The sequence below is a fragment of the Brassica napus genome, chromosome C6, assembly GCF_020379485.1.
Source record: "Brassica napus cultivar Da-Ae chromosome C6, Da-Ae, whole genome shotgun sequence".
Lineage (NCBI taxonomy): Eukaryota > Viridiplantae > Streptophyta > Magnoliopsida > Brassicales > Brassicaceae > Brassica > Brassica napus.
The window spans coordinates 46,630,943-46,649,780 of NC_063449.1; the positions used below are offsets into that span (position 1 = coordinate 46,630,943).

At 42.1% G+C, this 18,838-nt stretch overlaps 2 protein-coding genes across 2 annotated transcripts; one reads left to right on the forward strand and one right to left on the reverse strand.

The window, feature by feature from the left end:
• The first annotated feature begins 7,244 nt into the window (after window positions 1–7,244).
• On the forward strand, window positions 7,245–8,997 carry LOC106392176 (glutathione S-transferase TCHQD). The gene is made up of 3 exons (XM_013832963.3): window positions 7,245–7,457; window positions 7,718–7,962; window positions 8,233–8,997. Exons 2-3 carry the CDS (start codon window positions 7,754–7,756, stop codon window positions 8,822–8,824), a joined length of 801 nt encoding a protein of 266 aa, XP_013688417.1. The 5' UTR covers window positions 7,245–7,457; window positions 7,718–7,753; the 3' UTR covers window positions 8,825–8,997.
• Window positions 8,969–17,091, reverse strand: LOC106365950 (histone-lysine N-methyltransferase ASHH2-like). Its single transcript, XM_022714191.2, is given in 19 exon segments — window positions 8,969–9,207; window positions 9,209–9,931; window positions 10,064–10,109; window positions 10,204–10,283; window positions 10,532–10,611; window positions 10,692–10,774; window positions 10,882–10,958; window positions 11,174–11,229; window positions 11,314–12,013; window positions 12,253–12,309; window positions 12,459–12,536; window positions 12,615–12,707; window positions 12,862–12,978; window positions 13,062–13,193; window positions 13,318–13,397; window positions 13,496–13,668; window positions 14,001–14,205; window positions 14,372–16,641; window positions 16,863–17,091. Coding segments are annotated over 18 exon segments (5,118 nt in total). The 5' UTR covers window positions 16,629–16,641; window positions 16,863–17,091; the 3' UTR covers window positions 8,969–9,126.
• Between the last annotated feature and the right edge of the window lie 1,747 nt (window positions 17,092–18,838).

Genomic DNA, 18,838 nt, shown 5'->3' on the forward strand with positions numbered 1-18,838 from the left:
CTTGGTGTCTTTACAAGTGAGGGGTGATCCCCTTTATATACACTTTCTCTTCTTCAACGAACGGCTCAGATCAAACCGATCTAACGGTTGTGAAACTTCTTCTCAAGTGTTCCACAACCTTCTACACTTTTCTACACTTCTCTACACTTCTCTACACTTCTCCATTCCTAAGATATTTTACAAAAGACTTAAAGCTTAAGAAAATACTTAGTGGAGTGGGCTTGATTCACCTTTGGCCCGACCCGATCTTTGGTTGTCTTCATGGACGTTTTGGGTTAAACCGGGCCGTGACATCCTCCCCCACCTAAGCCGGTGACGCCCTCGTCACCGTGTATGCCTTCAGCATTTCCCGGAATTGCCACAAGTCTTCTTCCGGTTCCCATGTTGCTTCTGCCTCTGGAAGTCCCTTCCACTTGATGAGAAAATGGGTCTGTCTCGGGACTCCCCGCTTCCTTACCTCCTTGGACGCCAGAACCTCTTCGATCTCCTTGTCTTAAGACTTAGTCACCACAGGTGGTGCTCGAGTCGAAACCCTTCGGGTTTGGTCGTCCTCATCAGCATGGTACGGTTTCAGCATGCTAACATGAAAGACCGGATGGATCTTAAGTGTATCCGGTAGGTCGAGTCGGTAGGAAACCTTTCCCACCTTCCCAACTATCTCGAACGGTCCTTCGTACTTCCGGATTAAGCCCTTATGCAGGCTCCGGAATGCCTTGAACTGTTGTGGAAGCAATTTAACAAGTACAAGGTCGCCCAATGAGTACTCTGAAGGCCGTCTCTTCTCATCTGCCCATTTCTTCATCCGTTTACGGGATTTCTCCAAACATGCTCGGGCAAGGTCAGCATGTTCTTCCCACTGTTTAGCCATTATGAACGCTCCGGGACTCTTCCCTTCAATCCTTGGCGTGGCCAAGGTGTGCGGAGTCAATGGCTGCTGTCCCGTTGCAAGCTCGAACGGGCTCCGTCCTGTCGCCTCACTGCGTTGAAGATTGTAAGAGAACTGAGCTATGTCCAGCAACTTCGCCCAGTCCCGTTGGTTGGCGCTTACAAAGTGACGGAGATAACTTTCAAGTAGGGCATTCACCCTTTCGGTTTGCCCATCAGATTGCGGGTGAAAGCTTGTTGAGAAGCTCAGTTCCGTCCCAAGTATTTTAAACAGTTCTGTCCATAAGCGCCCAGTGAAACGGGGATCTCGGTCGCTTACAATGTTCCGAGGCAGTCCCCAAAGTTTTACCACGTTCTTGAAGAACGCCCTTGCTGCCTCTTCCGCAGTGCAGTCCCGATCACAAGCCACAAACGTCCCATATTTAGAGAATCGATCCACAATCACCAGGATGGATCCAAACCCTTCGGACTTAGGTAACGCACTGATGAAATCAAGCGAGACCGAGTCCCATGGTCGCTCCGGGATGGGTAGTGGCTGTAACAATCCCGCGGGCTGCTTGTTCTCCGACTTGTCTTGTTGGCAGACTAGACAAGTTTTCACATAAAGCTCCACGGTATCCCTCATCCGTGGCCAATAGTATCCAGCCTCGACAAGTGCCATCGTTCTTTTCTGTCCCGGATGGCCCGCCCATCGCGTATCGTGGCACTCCCGAATGATATCTCGTCGAAGACTTTCCCACTTAGGCACATAAAGCCTTCGACCTTTGGTGTAGAGTAACCCATCTTCTACCCAAAATCGATGCACCTTCCCCTCGTTGGATAGCTTCACCAGCTCCCTAGCGACTGGATCACGTTCCAGCCCCTCTCGGATTCGAGCCATAATGGTCCCCTCGACTTGGCTCATCACTGCCAGCTCCGCCTTCCGACTTAGTGCATCGGCCACCACATTCACCTTTCCTGGCTTGTACTCCAAAGTGTAATCGAACTCAGCCAGGAAGTCTTGCCATCTTGCTTGTTTTGGGGACAACTTCTTCTGGGTCTGGAAGTAACTCGTCGCCACGTTGTCCGTCTTGACCGAGAAATGTGCCCCAAGAAGATAGTGTCTCCAAACTCGCATACAGTGGACTATCGCAGTCATCTCTTTCTCTTGAACCGTGTACCGCCGTTCAGTCTCATTAAGCTTACGGCTTTCAAAGGCAATTGGATGTCCATTTTGCATCAGCACTCCCCCGATGGCAAAGTCGGAGGCATCCGTGTGTAACTCGAAAGGGAGGCTGAAGTCAGGTAAGGCAAGGACAGGTTCTTGGCTTACTGCGGTCTTTAGTCCCTCGAAGGCTTCTTGGCACGGTTCGGACCAGTCCCATGTCTTCCCTTTCTTGAGAAGGTCCGTCAGTGGTGCCGCCTTTCTTGAATACCCCTCGATGAACCGACGATAGTAGTTGACCAGACCAAGGAAAGATCGCAACTCCGTTACCTTGGTCGGGGCCTCCCACTCCATAATTGCTTTGACCTTCGGTTCATCCATCTTCAGCTTTCCATGGCCGATAACATGGCCAAGGAACTGAACTTCTTCGGTGGCGAAAGTACACTTCTCTCGCTTCACAAACAACTCGTTCTCGCGGAGAACACGAAATACGGTCTGCAAGTGCTCCACATGCTCCTCCATCGAGTTGCTGTAGATAACGATATCGTCCAAGTACGCCACCACGAACCGATCCAAGTAGGGCTGTAGGATCTGGTTCATCAGGGTGCAAAATGTGGCGGGGGCGTTCGTAAGACCGAATGGCATTACCAGCCACTCGAACGACCCATACCGCGTTATGCACGCAGTCTTCTGCTCGTCCCCTTCCGCTATCCGGACTTGGTAGTAACCCTTCTGCAAGTCCATCTTCGTATAGACTTTTGCCCCACCAAGCCTATCGAATAGATCAGCAATCAGCGGAATGGGATAACGGTTCTTGATCGTTACCTTGTTAAGGGCCCGGTAGTCCACGCACATCCTCAACGAGCCATCATGCTTCTTTTGGAACAGAACCGGGGCCCCATAAGGTGCCTTCGACGGTCTCAGCTTCCCCGTCGATAATAACTCATCGAGTTGTTTCCGTAACTCTTCCAGTTCGGATGGAGCCATTCTATAAGGCGCCATAGATGGTGGTTTGGCTCCTGGCTCCAACTCGATCTGGTGGTCCACCGCCCTCCTCGGTGGTAGCTTCTCTGGCAACTTTGCCGGCATAACGTCCTTGTTCTTCTCAAGGACGGTTCTGATGACTTGAGGGATGTCCTCAACGTTATTGGGCTCATCCTCCACCTTCATCATGGCCAAAAACGTGGGTTCACCCTTTTTCACCCCCTTGGTGAGCTGCATCGCCGATAGTTGCCTCGTCTCCTCGATTTTCTCTTCTAAGGCCGGAATCATGCACGGTGATCCCTTCTCGAGGATGCATACCGAGCTCAACGCAGGCATGGGTATGGCTGAGACTCGTCTCATGAAGTCCATACCCAAGACTACTTTGAAGTCATCCATGGGAATGACTGAGAAGTTCACCAGGCCGCTCCAGCTTCCCAGCTTCATCCCGACCCCTCGAGCTACCCCATTGACGGGTTGAGCCTTTGCGTTCACCGTCTTCATCCAACCATCCTTCTTGGACCACCTGACCCCAAGTCTCACGGTTTCGTCTATCGCCATGAAGTTGTGAGTGGCGCCCGTGTCCACCATCACTCGGGTCGGCTTATCGTTGATCCGAGCTTCAACGTACATGAGCCCTTTACCCGTCGGCTTCACTACCGGGTTAGACTTCAGGGCGTTGAGAAGTTGCAACGACCCCATCTTCCCTGGTTCCTCTGCTGGAGTCTCGGTGTCCCGACACTCCATGATAGCCGATAACGACCCCATCTTCGGGCAGTCCTTCATTGCATGTGGCCCCTTGCACACAAAGCATCCTCCCTTCGGAACGAAGGACTTTTTCCTTGCCTCGAAGTCTTCCCGACGAGCACCCTTCTCAAAACTCCTTGAGTTGGATGGTCGGGCAGTATCCCGTTTTGCTCCCCCACCTTTGGCCACGACCTGCTCCTTCTTCTTCGAGGACTCGGACGGACCAGAGGTGCGGAAGTCAACTAGTGACTCGGCCACCGCGATGGCTTCGTCCACCGTCTTGACTCCCCGACGCTGCAACTCTTGCTTGGCCCAAGATTGCAGTCCATCAGTGAAGTAGAACACAAGATCCTCCGCGGTCATGTTCGGAATCTGGAGCATGAGCGTTGTGAATTCCTTCACATAGTCCCGGATCGAGCCACGCTGTCGAAGTTCCCTCAACTTCTTGCGAGCCTCATATACGACATTCTCCGGGTAGAACTGCCGCTTCAACTCTTTCTTGAAATCATCCCAAGTATCGATCCGGCATGTTCCTTGCTCGATCTCGGAATGTTTCCTTCGCCACCATAGCATGGCTGTGTCCGACAGGTAGGACGTCGCAGCCTTCACCTTCGCATTCTCAGCCACCACGTTGAGATTGTCGAAGTATATCTCCATCTGCCAAAGGAAATTCTCGACCTCCTTGGCGTCCCGCACACCGTTGAACCGGTTTGGTTTCGGAAGTTCAACCTTACCAAAATTGGTTCCGCCAACGGCTTCAGCGTTTGCGCTTGCCCTCTTGACCAGCGTGATGTCTTCCTCCATCGCAGTAAAGCGTGCCTTCATCCCCTCGATGTCATCACGCAAAGCCTGCATGGATCCCGTCACCAGCTCCTCGAGCCGAATGAACCGAGAGTCCAAGTCGGCAGCATTTTGCTTGACTTCCTCAAGCCCACCGAACACAACACTCTCCAGCTCAGTGACGGTATGCTCGACCCTCTCGAGCTTCTCACCCATCTCGCCCACAGCCACACCCAGAGCCTCACGAGAAACACTCTTTTCCCGCTGGGTGCCAGCACGTGTGGCCGTGGACTCCCTTCCACGCTCCTCCACGCCGGACTGTGAGCTCCCTTCTCTTTGTTTATCTCCCTTAGCCATTTTCTCCACTCGGCCAGAGTCTCCCCTTGTCTGGATCGTACCTCTGCTCTGATACCAACTGTCATGGACTGATTTCTTCGCAGCAATCAGGACGTGCGGCCTTAGCAACTTTCACCCTTGTGGTTTGCTAAGTCAGCCTTTCGGACAACTCGCTCAGCACTTAGAGAGAGTATGGGTGATTTTTAGAGAGAGAGAGAGTTTGTAGAAGTGTTTTCTTATTAAAACTTGGTGTCTTTACAAGTGAGGGGTGATCCCCTTTATATACACTTTCTCTTCTTCAACGAACGGCTCAGATCAAACCGATCTAACGGTTGTGAAACTTCTTCTCAAGTGTTCCACAACCTTCTACACTTTTCTACACTTCTCTACACTTCTCTACACTTCTCCATTCCTAAGATATTTTACAAAAGACTTAAAGCTTAAGAAAATACTTAGTGGAGTGGGCTTGATTCACCTTTGGCCCGACCCGATCTTTGGTTGTCTTCATGGACGTTTTGGGTTAAACCGGGCCGTGACAAGCTGCTGAGCTACCAGATTAAAGAGTTTCTCCATTCAGAAAATATTTTTAAAATTGTCTATTTTTCATTCCCTTTTTAAATATTGAGAAAAAGTAGTAAAATATAAATGCAATAATAGAACCAATAATTCAGGTTGTAAAGAAAAATGAAGATCAAGTTGGCAAAATACCAAAAAAGACAGATGCACCCTTGAGGTGACCGTAGGCATGGGCATTCGGAGTCCCAATCGGATTTCGGTTTAGTCCAATCGGGTTTAGGTTTTTTGGGTTTATCAAAATCAACCCCATTCGGGTTATATGAAAATTTGGTTCGGAACCGGTTCAGGTTCTATCGGGTTCGGGTCGGGGTTAGTAAATCTTCAAAGAACCGGTACAACCCGATGTACTTTTGAGTTCGGGTCCCAATCGGTTCTTCGGTTTAAATGTACATGATTTTTATCTACTTCATAACCAAAAAATAAGTAAAATCAAAAAAATAAGTAAAATCAGTTCTTCGATTTTAAAATACTTGATTTGTACATATTTTGTAACAAAAACATAAATAAAACCGGTTCAAAAAAAAGAAAGGAACATCAAATGCGATCATTCAAAATCAAATGAAAGTTAAATATAGTTATTGATCGAAAGAAAACCAAATAAATGAAAACATAAAACGAAAACTAAGTTCTCATGAAATAAAAAATATTATTCAATGAAAACAAAACCAAAATCTAAAAACTTTAACCTTCAACCATCAATCTTCGTATAATAGATAATTATTTTAGATGTTCAATATATTTTGAACCATGTTCGAAACTACGCTAGGCGCTAGTCGGGCGGTAACCTCGGGCCTAGCGAGTTACCAAAAACTCGGGGATTAATCGGGGTATATGCGGGGATTAGTTTTAATTATTATTTTATTTATTGTAATATTTAAATTAAATATATAATATAAATGTATTAGAATTTAATATTTTTTGTATGTTATTATTGAAATTTATATTTATTAGTTTAACAACAGTTAATTGTTAGCATAGGTGAATGTCATATTTTATTTTTTATTAAAGGTATGTCATATAAACGATAATATAAGCATAAACCACGAAGTATACCGTGGTCTATTCGCGTTTGGTGATAACCATGGTGTATAAGGTCATGTGTTCGAACCTCGGGTGTGTTATATTCAATTTTAAACAAAAGAATTTTAAAACACATATGAAGTAAAGTCCCACATCGGTAAAGGATACGAAGGGAAGCTGATGAGGACGCTTATAAAAAGTAGTCGCTCAGAGTTACTTTGGTAGCTTGCAACTGGGTTTTAAAATAAGCCCAATAGTAGCCCAATAGTCCAAATTTGATCGGGTTTAGACGGCTGAAAAATCGATTTAAAACCGATTAATCGGTTAGTCGTCTGATTATTCGGTCAACCGAGTAGTTGTGCCGCATTGGCTATAGTCGTTGCGGTCCCTTGCCGCCGAGCGCCTAGCCGGGCGATTAATCGGCTAGGCGGCCGCGTTTTTGAACAGAGATTTTGAATAGGAATTGAGATCATGTTTGGTACAAGTTATTTCTGAGAATTTTAAATGTTTCAGGTTCTATCGGATATCCATTTAGATTTCAGATTCGGTTCAGATAATACCCATAACCCGATATACCATAAACCAAGATCCATTCGGTATTTATACCGGGTTCGGATCGGTTCGGATTCATTTTTATCGAATCAGATTCGGTTCGAGTTTTCGGGTTCGATTTATTTGCCCATCCCTAATTAACCGTATTAAATGCGCTATTGACTCAGGAGGGTTGACTAGAAGCAGTACGCACATATCACGTGGCAACATGAGAGAGCGAGTACACATTAACGCTCAGGAGAATTAGATACTCGCATTTTCCGGAAATTAATTCAGAGGAAATCTTAGCTGTATAGTACTTCTGTGTCTCCCTTTTACAAGAGATTAAAAAAGGACAAAACTTTAAAAAGGAGAATCCTCCCCTCAATTCAAGAAACCACGAAAGGGTTTTACTTTGATTCAGTTCTTGTTCTCGAAAGTCTTCTCCTTTTGTTTGGTAAGAACATGTCTCGTCTTTGTTTGCTTCAATCTAAGCCCTGTTCTGTATTAACCCTCGTGTGTTTTGATTCGATACCTATTATAGATTAGGAGTCTCATGTAATGTTAATTTGGTGTTTTAATGTGTTAAAGTGTTTTATCAGTTGATGACTTCTTGTTCGGTTTTAATTTCTTGAATATAATTAAAATCTGTCTATTTGTATAATAAGACAGCTTAGGTTTTGATTTGAATGTGTTTTATTGTCTTTGATGCTGCAGCTTTTGGACAATAGTTTTGGTCTTGGGTCCGAAGCAATGCAGTTATATCATCATCCATACTCATTAGACAGCCAGAGAGTGAGACTAGCTTTGGAAGAGAAAGGCATTGATTACACATCGTACCATGTGAATCCCATCACAGGCAAGCACATGGACTCTACCTTCTTTAGGATGAATCCCAACGCCAAGCTTCCCGTTTTCAGAAACGGTTCTCACATCATTTTGGACACTATTGAGATCATAGAGTACGCTACACTTTCTCACCATCGTTAAATAATAACTATTAACCAAGTGGTGGTAGCCAAGTGGTAATCTCTTGGGGCTTGGACGCTTGGTGGGTGTGTAGCCACGTCAGTCCTGGGTTCGATTCCCTCTGGGAACTAAATTATCATCACTTGGGCTTCGGCACAAGTGGTTTACATGGTGGATCCATGATCGGGCCGATAGGGTTTATCAACAAAAAAACAACTCTTTATGGTAAAATAGTAATTAAAAGTTAATTAAATTTTGGTTAGGTACTTGGAGAGAATAGCTGAGGTGTCTTCTGGTGTAGAGGATGCTACTTTTGGTAGAGAAGTACTTGAATGGATGCGGAAGATTAGAGAATGGGACTCCAAGCTATTCACACTTGCTCACATCCCTGATAACCGTCGCCTCTATGTTTCCAAGTTCTTGAGGATGGTTATGATTGCACGTATGGCTGAGTCTCCGGACTTGGCTAGTGCTTACCATAGGAAGCTAAGGGAAGCGTATGACACAGAAGACAAACTAAAAGACCCTGAAGCTTTGAGGAGAAGCAAAGACCATTTGCTCAGGCTTCTTGATGAGGTTGAGAGCAAGCTAGAGGGGACTAGTTATGTGGCGGGGAATGAGTTTAGCATGGCTGATGTGATGCTGGTGCCTGTGCTAGCTCGGTTATCGCTGCTGGATTTGGAAGAGGAGTATATAAGTAGCAGGAAGAATCTTGCTGAGTATTGGGTGGTTGTGAGGAGTAGACCGAGCTACAAGAAGGTTGTTGGAAGGTACTTTAATGGGTGGAGAAAGTATGTAACGCTTTTGAAGACTTGGATGTTTGTTAGAGTCCGAAGCTTGCTAAGAAAATATTGAATTGTTAAAAAATATTTTGGTTTTTCTTTGTCATGTTTTTAATGTTTTCCCACTTTGAATGTTCATTTTTACATAAAATTGTAAAGTTGAGAAAAGTCTGTACCAAGAATGTTTATTTATAAGAAGTTTGTAATGTGAATAAAGAATGTGAAATATAACTTTTACTCATAAAATGAAGTGTTTTTTTTTCTGGCTTTTAGTCATTAAACAAAAGAATTTAGAATATACCAAAAGGGGGAAGAAAAGCACATGATTCCCCTGAAGAGGACTTTACTGTAATTCTCATCAAGAGCTGCATTGTTTTAACTTTCATGGAATGTACTTCTCTCTCTAAATTCAAGATTTTCTTGATTGTTGATCTTCTTCTCTAAAGTTAGATGCCTCAGGTATGGAGCTGTTTGCTGTTTTCTCCCACCCGTTGTATCGTATCCATGGAGGAACTTTCTGTTTCTGTTGCCGAAAGTAACTTGTTCCTATATCAGATGAAAACTCTCTCTTCCGCTTTGGAGAGTCCGAGACTGTTCCGTTTCTCTTATTAGCGAAAAACTCGCCGTGAGTAACAGGTGGTAAAGGTGGAAACGGAGAGAACGGCACCCCAGGAGCAACGGACCAGCTACTGGGGTCGTCTTTGCAGGGTAAACCACACTGATGAACGATGCTAAGCGGGATCCCATAGGAGACTGTTAACCGAGAGAGGAACTTTGCTTGTGGCTGTGCAGTGACTGCATTAGGCGCATCAGTGCAAGGCGATGAGAACCCGGGTGGAAGGTCGTCTTGGACATCTGTCATGGTTCGTTGCTCTTTGGAAGTAGACGGCTGGTCCCATCTGCTTTTACGCTTGCGTCCATTTGTCTCGGGAAGGCTGGAGGAGGTTGGTTGTATGCACCCGTCGGATACAGAAGGTGTTTCGGGAGTTGCAGCCCTTGAGGCAAATGGTTCTGCACGTCTTGGCGAATGATGATCATATCTAGGTTCTTGTGATGATCTGAATCTGCTGTTTATAGGTGATCTTCTAGACTCCGATCTCTCTTCTCTGTCGATGCGCCAAGGTTTTCTTAAATGCTTAGGGATAAATCTGTCTCGGAAGTTCCTCGCAATTTGATGCACCTGCAGGCATATACACATGAAACCAATTGGAAACTAGAAAGTATAACAAATAGATAAAGATGAAATGTCATATGGTGTTCAAGAGTTCATGATTCAATAGAGTTCATAAGGGGTATATGGGACGCGAGGTACCTGTTTGTCATCATGCTCGGTGAGTGTTAGAATAGACTGCTTGAAGCTGCACAGAGATAAACATGAAATGTCATAAAATTATTTAAGTAGAAGAAAAAAAAAAAGACACAGGCGACATAGCCTTGATAAAATTTACTGACCTTTCCATCCCTGCGTAAGGAGGTGGTCTGACTATATGCTCCAGTGCAAGAATATCCCTCGTGGCAAGATACTCTAATACCTGAAGCAAAGCAAGTGATATTAATAGTAAGCAACCTAGAATTTAAGAACGTATTATCTAGAAAATCTTCAAACTCTTCGGTATTTATTCACTTTGCACAGTCATTTCACACCATATTTAATGAATATTTCACATTGGCTAAGATGAAAGAAGAACTGCCTTTGGGTTGGTATTATCACTTAACTAAAAAGTGCCGAGTGTGTTCTGACCAGTATATAAACAGAAGCAACAGGTAACAAGGAATGTACCTTCAAAAGTTTTCGGAGTATTGGGGTCTTTTTAAAATCCCTCCGGTATTGTTTCATGATATTGTGTAACATTTGCAGACCTGGATGTGTTTGGAGGTTAATTCATACAATAAAGAAAAAGGACAGGCCAAGGTAACATACTAAAAGAAGTTAGACGTACCATTCTTGTTGATTACGTCCACCAAAACAGTTCGTGACTTTGTCTTCAAAAGGGCATCAAGAATCATTGAAAGATCTCGATTGCTGCAATGGTTTCACAAAAAAAAACAGTAGAAAATTCAGGCAACAGATGCAGAGTGTAATAAATATACTATGGTAACTAAGATAAGCAGGTTAAAATGCTTGGAGACCTTTGAATTCCTTCATTGGCATTGCCCCGGGAAGCAGCAGTGAGAAGCAGCAGTTTCAAGTAGCCCTTTGCTGAATCCTGTTTGTTTAAAAAAAGGAAAAGGAACTTAGATAATGCAATGTACTGTTGCTGAATAATGGGGTGGGGGGGTATTAAGATGAGAATCACGCCAAGGATGTACAAGAACGAGAATCACAAACCAATAAATAACCCTTAGAAGAGAGCGAAGATGATGTTTTCAACCTTGCAGCATAACTAATAAAAATGGGAAAGTAAAATGCTATGTAACTTACCCTCCGCTTGCTTATCCCTCCCCCAGCATCTAGTAACTCGTTCAGTTTCCCTTCAACTGCAAATTTGGTGATGTTATTAGCGAGTATGACTAAATGATTTTGGTATTTTTAGCAATTCACGTCTAATACTAGTACCATACATGTTTCAATACGCCCGCTGGGAGAAACTTCCTCTGATCCTTTAGATTTGATGGGCTGCTGTTGCAACTTTTTGACTGGTGTAGTCTGTGCTTTGTTAACACCAGGAAGAGCTTGCTTGCTGGACCCCGATGAACGCGAAGTTTTTGTACGAGGGCGGGGTCGTGAAAGTATCTTTATATCTTCACCAGATCCATGCTTTACTGTCTTATCAGAATTTGCACCATCCGAGGACAGTCTGCTGATAGACTTGGAGGCGGGAGATGCGCCTTTAGTCTTCTTTTCAAGAACCTCCTGCTGGACATCAATGACAGGCATGTCTGTCGAAAGTTCCTTGGATGCTTCGGTCGGTTGAAAAGATGGAAGAACCTCGCTCTCTGGAAGTTTTACAGATACTGAGCTAGGCGATTGAGAAGCAAGGTCCTTGGAATCATCAACCTTTGTAGAGTTCTGCGGCATTTGCATGTCAGCACCATCCATGAAGATCTTAGACGTTGCATCTAAGATTCCTTCCCCACTTTCGTCATCATCAAGGATCACAAGTTCGGGATACTCTTCATCTGAATCACTTTGAACAACTACATCACCGTTCAAAGGATCTCCCCCAATGTAACCTCGGCAATGTGATGATCCACAGTAACACTTTTTGGCAGCGGCACCAAAAACCCTCACATAGTTGTAGTCAAATGTCAACTCCTGACCCTGGCAATGCAACATACATATTTAAAAAAAAAATCATTATTGTTGTTATTATTCTATTCACACCTTGATTCCTTTTGGATTTGGCGTTATGTATTTATGTTAGCATGTTAATTACTGTGTTCACTTTGAAAAGGTCGCAACACCATAGTGTTTTCATCAAACATACTTCAAAATTAGTTGGCCTTTTGACTATACAGTTTCTACTGGAATTCAATATCACAGAGTGTGAGAGAGCCTACCTTCTTAAGGTCTTTCATGGAGAATATTCCAACGCAAATTTCACCATTCACCATCCACTGCAACAGCATTTAATAAATAAATAAAATGAAAAACATACACATAAATTAACAACGAGGCAGCAAGCTCAAGAAGAAGTTTCCAATTCAGATTTTTATCAGTGAGTTTAGAAGCATTCGTGATAAAGCAAAGAAGGCATAATAGTCACCTTTTCCGTACGGCAGTTTGGTTCACAACTATGGTTAATGAAACGCCCTAAATTTCCCTTTGCACCAGCATCAATTACCTGCATTAACAAAGTTATTGCAAGATGCAACATAGATACAATTATTACAAGCGCAACAAGCAAAGTATAAACGTTTACCTCATTCCCATTCAGTGTCATGAAATAGAAATGTTTCTGACCCATGGAAGCATAATCCTTCTGACGAGACTCATAAGATTGCATATCAAGCACCTGTTACACAAGGAGATGATCCATATCTATTGGCTAACTCACGGTATACGCGTTTAAGAAAAAGCACATGTACGGAAAAAAAACTGTAGGCTGACAAAATCCCATCTACAACTGATTACACCTTCCCAAAGTTGAACGATCATCAGAAGCATACCTCTCCAACGTATTCAATAAGGAACTGTCCCTCACGTACATCCTCAAGCAATCTCAGGCCATAACCCTTCTTACCCGATTGGAATCTCTCAAACTTAACATACTTCCGTTTTTGAAACTGCAGAAATATGGGAAAAGATTTCAGAAAGATATAACATGACTGTGAATGTAACGCTTTTTCTTGCAAACTAGACATCACACCTGCTGATTTGAGCATAGATCGCCAGCAGGGCATGTACCATGGAGACATTCAATGTTAAGCATTCTATTGAGACATTCTTCTCCACAACCCAGTCTACCATCAGGTGGTGGTTTGCAGTGACAAACCATTATCTGTCCAAAATAGAAGGAAACATGATAACTAAGTAATAGCTCTAGAGAAGGACAATACTGACAGCGGAAACACATTTCTACTAAATCATTACTAACATAACTTAAAAGATACAAGAAAATTAACCTCGTCAATTGTTTGATTTTTACGGTTACGATGAAGAAACTGGTTTGTTTTTATGGCCCTGAAGCACGCCTTTTTGTTAACTACATAATTACGGGTAAGAAAAACATAATCAAGAACTGAATACATAAAAAATCATATGATAGTTTCCTATTGTACACTAATACTGAACTCTAAGCACCTGGCAAACGTTTGCTCTTCTGTTCCTTGTCTTTCCCCCTTTTAGCCGCCTCATAGTCGTATGCATCTGCTTCATCCTGTCCTATGCCCAACTGTTCATTAATTTCTTCATTTGACATCTCTTGAGAGATTGAGCAATGAGCAAATTCTTTCTCTGAGTTGTTCATACAGATCCTTTAAACAACAGAAAATTCATATTAGATATAGAGAAAGACTACAACAAATAACAATAGATGAGCGATGTAGCAATTTTGGAAGACATAAAAAGCAAATGCATTTTGACACTAAATCTAAATGTAAACATTTGACACACGATCTGAAGTTGCAAAAATATCAAGTAAAACCTATCAAGCACAATGGAAATTTTGATAAAAGGTTATATTTGATGCAAACACGACAAGCACAGAAGTTTACACAAATATGTAAACCGCAACAAGATGAACTATCATATGCAACACACTTTTCATCTAGGAGTTTCATCGAAACAAGTTCATATGCATACATACCATCTCGAGCTCTCGTCAATTGACCCTACCACAGAAGCAGGTATTCGTCTCCATTTAAAACAATCATCGCATCGAACCCAAGCACTCTCTGTGGGAGAGCTATCCTCAATAGTAAGGTCCATGACCGCTTCCCCATGAATAACATCTTGCGATATGGCGCCATTAATGGCAAAGGCTTTTCCCATATTAGCGTCCAAAAGAGCACCTATTACACGAGTTCACATAATATGCAACCAACTTAATCATTTGTGTATTCAAAAAGAGTGGAAGCTTCATAAAGAAAGGAAAAACATTGGGATGCTCATCAGGTGTTATAAAATAGTGTAAGAGGGGTATAGACAACGAACTTAGAGCTAATCAAAAGGGCGTACCTGTTGTTTCGTTAGACTCCGCTCTTCCTACTTCATGATCTTTACTATCATCACTTCCAGCACTCCTATTTATAAAGCTGTGTTTCTCTAACCCCTCGTGAGATTCATTTTTTCTCCCGCCTTTGGCAGACTTGGACTTGGAGTTCCCTTTTCTTGTTCCATTACCTTTTGACTTATTAGGATGTTTACCTTTTTTGGCGTTGGGAATTAGATGTGAACCATTTTCCAAAGGAGATACTGAAGCAAGCAATTCATCTTGTTTTTCTAATCCTCTGTTCGTGTTGACCAGGTCTTCTGCAGTGCTGGAAAAACCATGAGGCAAATCCTTTTGCACAGAGTTGATAACTTCTGAATCTGGTGAAGTTTCAGAGTCTAGGGGCCGGGTTCCATTAGCCCTCTCGCCCTCTTCAACCACAATACTAGAGGAAAGGTGTGTACCCTCATCTAAAACATCACCACCTAGCTTCCTACATAACCCCCCAGCGTCTTGGTTCTTTTTCTCATCCGTAATAGAAACAGATAACAGCCGACATGAAAGTTTCTCCAAGGGATTGTTTTTCTCTTTTAACTGCTCTCTAGTTTCCACAATCTGGAGTTTATCCTCGACAATATCTGCAGGCCCTGGAAACTCTAAACCTTTTCCGGCCTTAACAATACCACCAGCAGGCAAAGAGTTGCCACTGACCTTAGAGACTGTAATGTTCAAAGGATTTTGGCCACCTGACTTACCAAATTTAACTTTCAAACGAAGGCAAGAGCCACTTGATGCTTGGGTATGCTCTCCATTTTTAGGACTGTTCTGAGGTTGCTTTGTTTCGTGATGCGGAGGTCTACCATAAGGAATATTATTGCTCTGTAAGAAGATTTCAGCGGTCCTACATGGCAATCCCCACTGAGATGAACGGTCTGGTTTTGAAACAGAGCTCCTCTTCTGCTTCGAACAGTTAAAAATTGATTCCAAATTTCTTTCTGATTGTTTCTTTCTAGAGGATTTTCTCGGAAGAGGAGCACTCAGATTGGTCTGCGAAAGATTACCCTGTTTACCGACTCGGGACCTCCTTCGAGGTGAAGACTCGCTAGTCCCAGATGCAGAAGCAACTTCACCACCTATTCTGCCATTGCCATCTACTATCCTGATCGACTCCACTGCGTTTTCAGGATTACGAGCTCCAATGACTCCATTACCAAACTTCAACGGAAAACTCCTCACCAAAGAAGGGTCGGTAATAGGGGCGTTGGCTTCTACACCAGAGGTATTTTCCTCTATAGGTGATGTCCGACTGAAACTTTGACCTCTCGGATCAGCAGCCACATCATCATTCATACCAGCCACATCACTTTCACTTGATGAACTCCCCACATGGTTCTTTAGCAGTGTTTCATTCTTGTCAGAAAGATCAGTATGCAGCTCATCCTCATGTACCACAGCCACATCATCATTCATACCAGCCACATCACTTTCACTTGATGTATTCCCCACGTGGTTCTTTAGCAGTGTTTCATTCTTGTCAGAAAGATCAGTATGCAGCTCATCCTCATGTACCAACCTCGAATCTGGATCGATCGTCTCTTTGTCTACGATGTCATCAAGATCACATGAGCGCAGACCACCATCACTATTACTTAACATTTCTGGAACAGCTGATGAAGAGGACACCACGAGAGGGATATTGCCATCACCATCACTAGAAGACTTCACACGATTCTCTGTCTCACTGCAACCCAAACCCCCAGAATCCAATACTGTATCTGGAAAGGGACAACTCCGAATGAGAGAAACATCATCACTCGATGGTTCGTTATTTCCTCCATCAAAACCATCACTTCCAGCTTTATCATTCTCTATATCTTTAGCAGTTTCCGAAGACTCAACCTTTTCAGGTGCATCATTTAGAAAACCCGATTCAGCATCTGTTTCCCTGCCCCCTTTGGGCAATACTGTGCCGCCACCACCAAGCACAATGGCATCAGAAACCGATCCTTGAGCTTGCTCAGCATCAACGCAACAAACAGCATCAGAGTTTTCCTCAAGTTCTTTACCAACACTGTTTCCCTCTCCCATTTGCTCAGCCTCTACAAAGCACTCCCTCTGGTCCTCCTCCATCGCAGGGTTTATAACTGATGCAGCCTGTGCAGTCTCCAAACTAGTGACTAAATCCATAGACTTCTCAGAGAAGCTTCCACCGATGTCCATCGCAGCGGAGGTAAGATTCTCATCCCCGGAAGGGTCACTAACACCGTTCTCCTTGCAATCCATCGTTAAATGTCACCTGAAAACAAAACGCAGCGTTTTATCAAAACAAACTCTATGCAGATTGTAAAGCGAATCCCGTATGAAACGTGATCTAGGTATCGAAGGTCAACGAAAAGCCAAACCCCAATACAATAGACGCATCAACATTGATGACAATCCTCTGATTCTATCCTGATTTGAATGGATGATAAATAATTGGAAAATTGGAAGAGATAGACGAGAAAGCGAAACCCTAACCTCATGAATCAGAAACGATTAGGCGAATGACGACGAAGGTAAGCCTGGGGGAAACGAGGAGCTGAGAAAACCCTAGAGAGAGAGAGAGAGAGAGAGAGATAGAGGCGGAGACGATTTGCGATGGAATCGGAAGTAGAGAGGGGAAGAGACAAACGCGAAGCCGTCAGTTTTTTATTTTTATGAGAGCTTTTCGATTTTTTTTTTCTCTCTTTTCTTATTTAATCTTTTTTGTTAATTTGCTATTTGGACTCTCGGATATTTTTCTTAAATTGGTGTTTTGTGTTAATTGTTGAAATTATTAGTACTTTTTATTATTACTCTTAAAAAAAAATTTCTCCATAAATCTACATGATTAATATAATTTTTACGATTTAAATCCTAAAAATGTACAACCTATTGGACTCGAAGACTTTCTGTTTATTCTAATTTCAATGATTCCTATGAAAATGATTGTTGACAAATACATATTTCTGTTCTTGGACTCAAATAATTTCTGTTCTAAGGTCTTCATGCGTGTTCTTTTAAAAAATATTTACAGTTTAAGAAGTTAAAAACTTTTACATGAATATTTTCCAAAATGCCAGTTTATTTTTAAGATATTCAGATCGGTTACACAAAAAAATATATTATTCAGATCTATGGGCGTGTCCGTGTTGAATATGGTCCCAAGTGGTGGTAATCAAAGACGCACAAACTGTAAGATATTTTTATTTGCCTTTTTCTTCTAATTGCCGGTTTCAATTTGATTTGTTTTGTTTAATCGTTCCTATAATATGGTTTATGCGTCTTTTCCGTAATAATGTTATAAAAGTGCAAATGGCGATCATATCGTAGTGTCACAAATCATTTGAGTCTACCAAACCTACGTACTTTTTAAATACTACTATTATACATACCCACTATCAATCATATCATAACCCTCGGAATCTTTATAAACAAGTCTTTTTTCTTTAAAAGTTATTAAAAACTTGAGAATGCAACTGAGAAGACTTTTAGCTCGTCAATAAGGGCATCTTCTACGGTACTCTATTTTTTTTCTTTATAATTTACACTAAAATTAAGTAATTCTATTATAATGTAACTTTCGTTCTGATCGTGTTATTATATTATAATAGAATTACTCTATTATAAAGTGAAATATAGATGAATGTCACTTTTCCATTCCAAATATATAGTAAAATATGATATTCCTCTACATTTCACTTTACTTTATTATAGAGTAATATCATTAGAGCAAAAATTACACTATATATAATAGAATTACTATATTTTAGTGTAAATTATAGGAAAAAAAAATAGAGTTCTATTGGAGATGGTCTAAAGAGAGAACACGTTTACACTCTCGTTACCTAACAACTCATACAAAAATGGCGATTGATTTGCGTTCTCATTGTCGAAGATGCAACTACATGGTCTGCAAAGGCGTATAAAACATCTGTTCTCAAGATCCCTTTACTATTATTTGAGGAGCATTGTAAATAAAAAACCTTTGACTCATGTGTTATTATCAAGATTGCCATTACTTATGTGTCATCATGAGAGCTCTTCTCATAGCATTTAGTGAATAACCCTTGCTTGCCTAGACTAATTACATATAGTGCCATTGGACATTTAAGTTTCATGTTTATGCATAATATAATTGGTTTTGATGGATTATACATATATCTCTTATTTTCATGCGAGTTTTAAAAATGTATTTATTGCTTTCATGCTTATATCTTCTCATTCTTTCTTGGCTGTATTTTTTTTTGCAACCTAACAATAGTAGTCAACTGTATTGTAATCATTATCGCATTGTAAACAAGTTTTTATTTCATATATTTTTTATTGGATGATTTTCATTCTACAAAATATAATATTGGTGTATGAGTTTTATATGGAGTGATAACACATTTCGTAGTTTGAAAAAAATAGGACCATATATTGATCAACGTTGTAGAAAGTTGCTATATTTCTAATAAACTATAGTTTACTAC

Coding starts and splice junctions, on each gene's coding strand:
- LOC106392176 (XM_013832963.3), top strand. CDS start 7,754: ATGCAGTTATATCATCATCCATACTCATTAGACAGCCAGAGAGTGAGA. Junction 7,963..8,232: donor GACACTATTGAGATCATAGA/GTACGCTACACT, acceptor AATTTTGGTTAG/GTACTTGGAGAGAATAGCTG.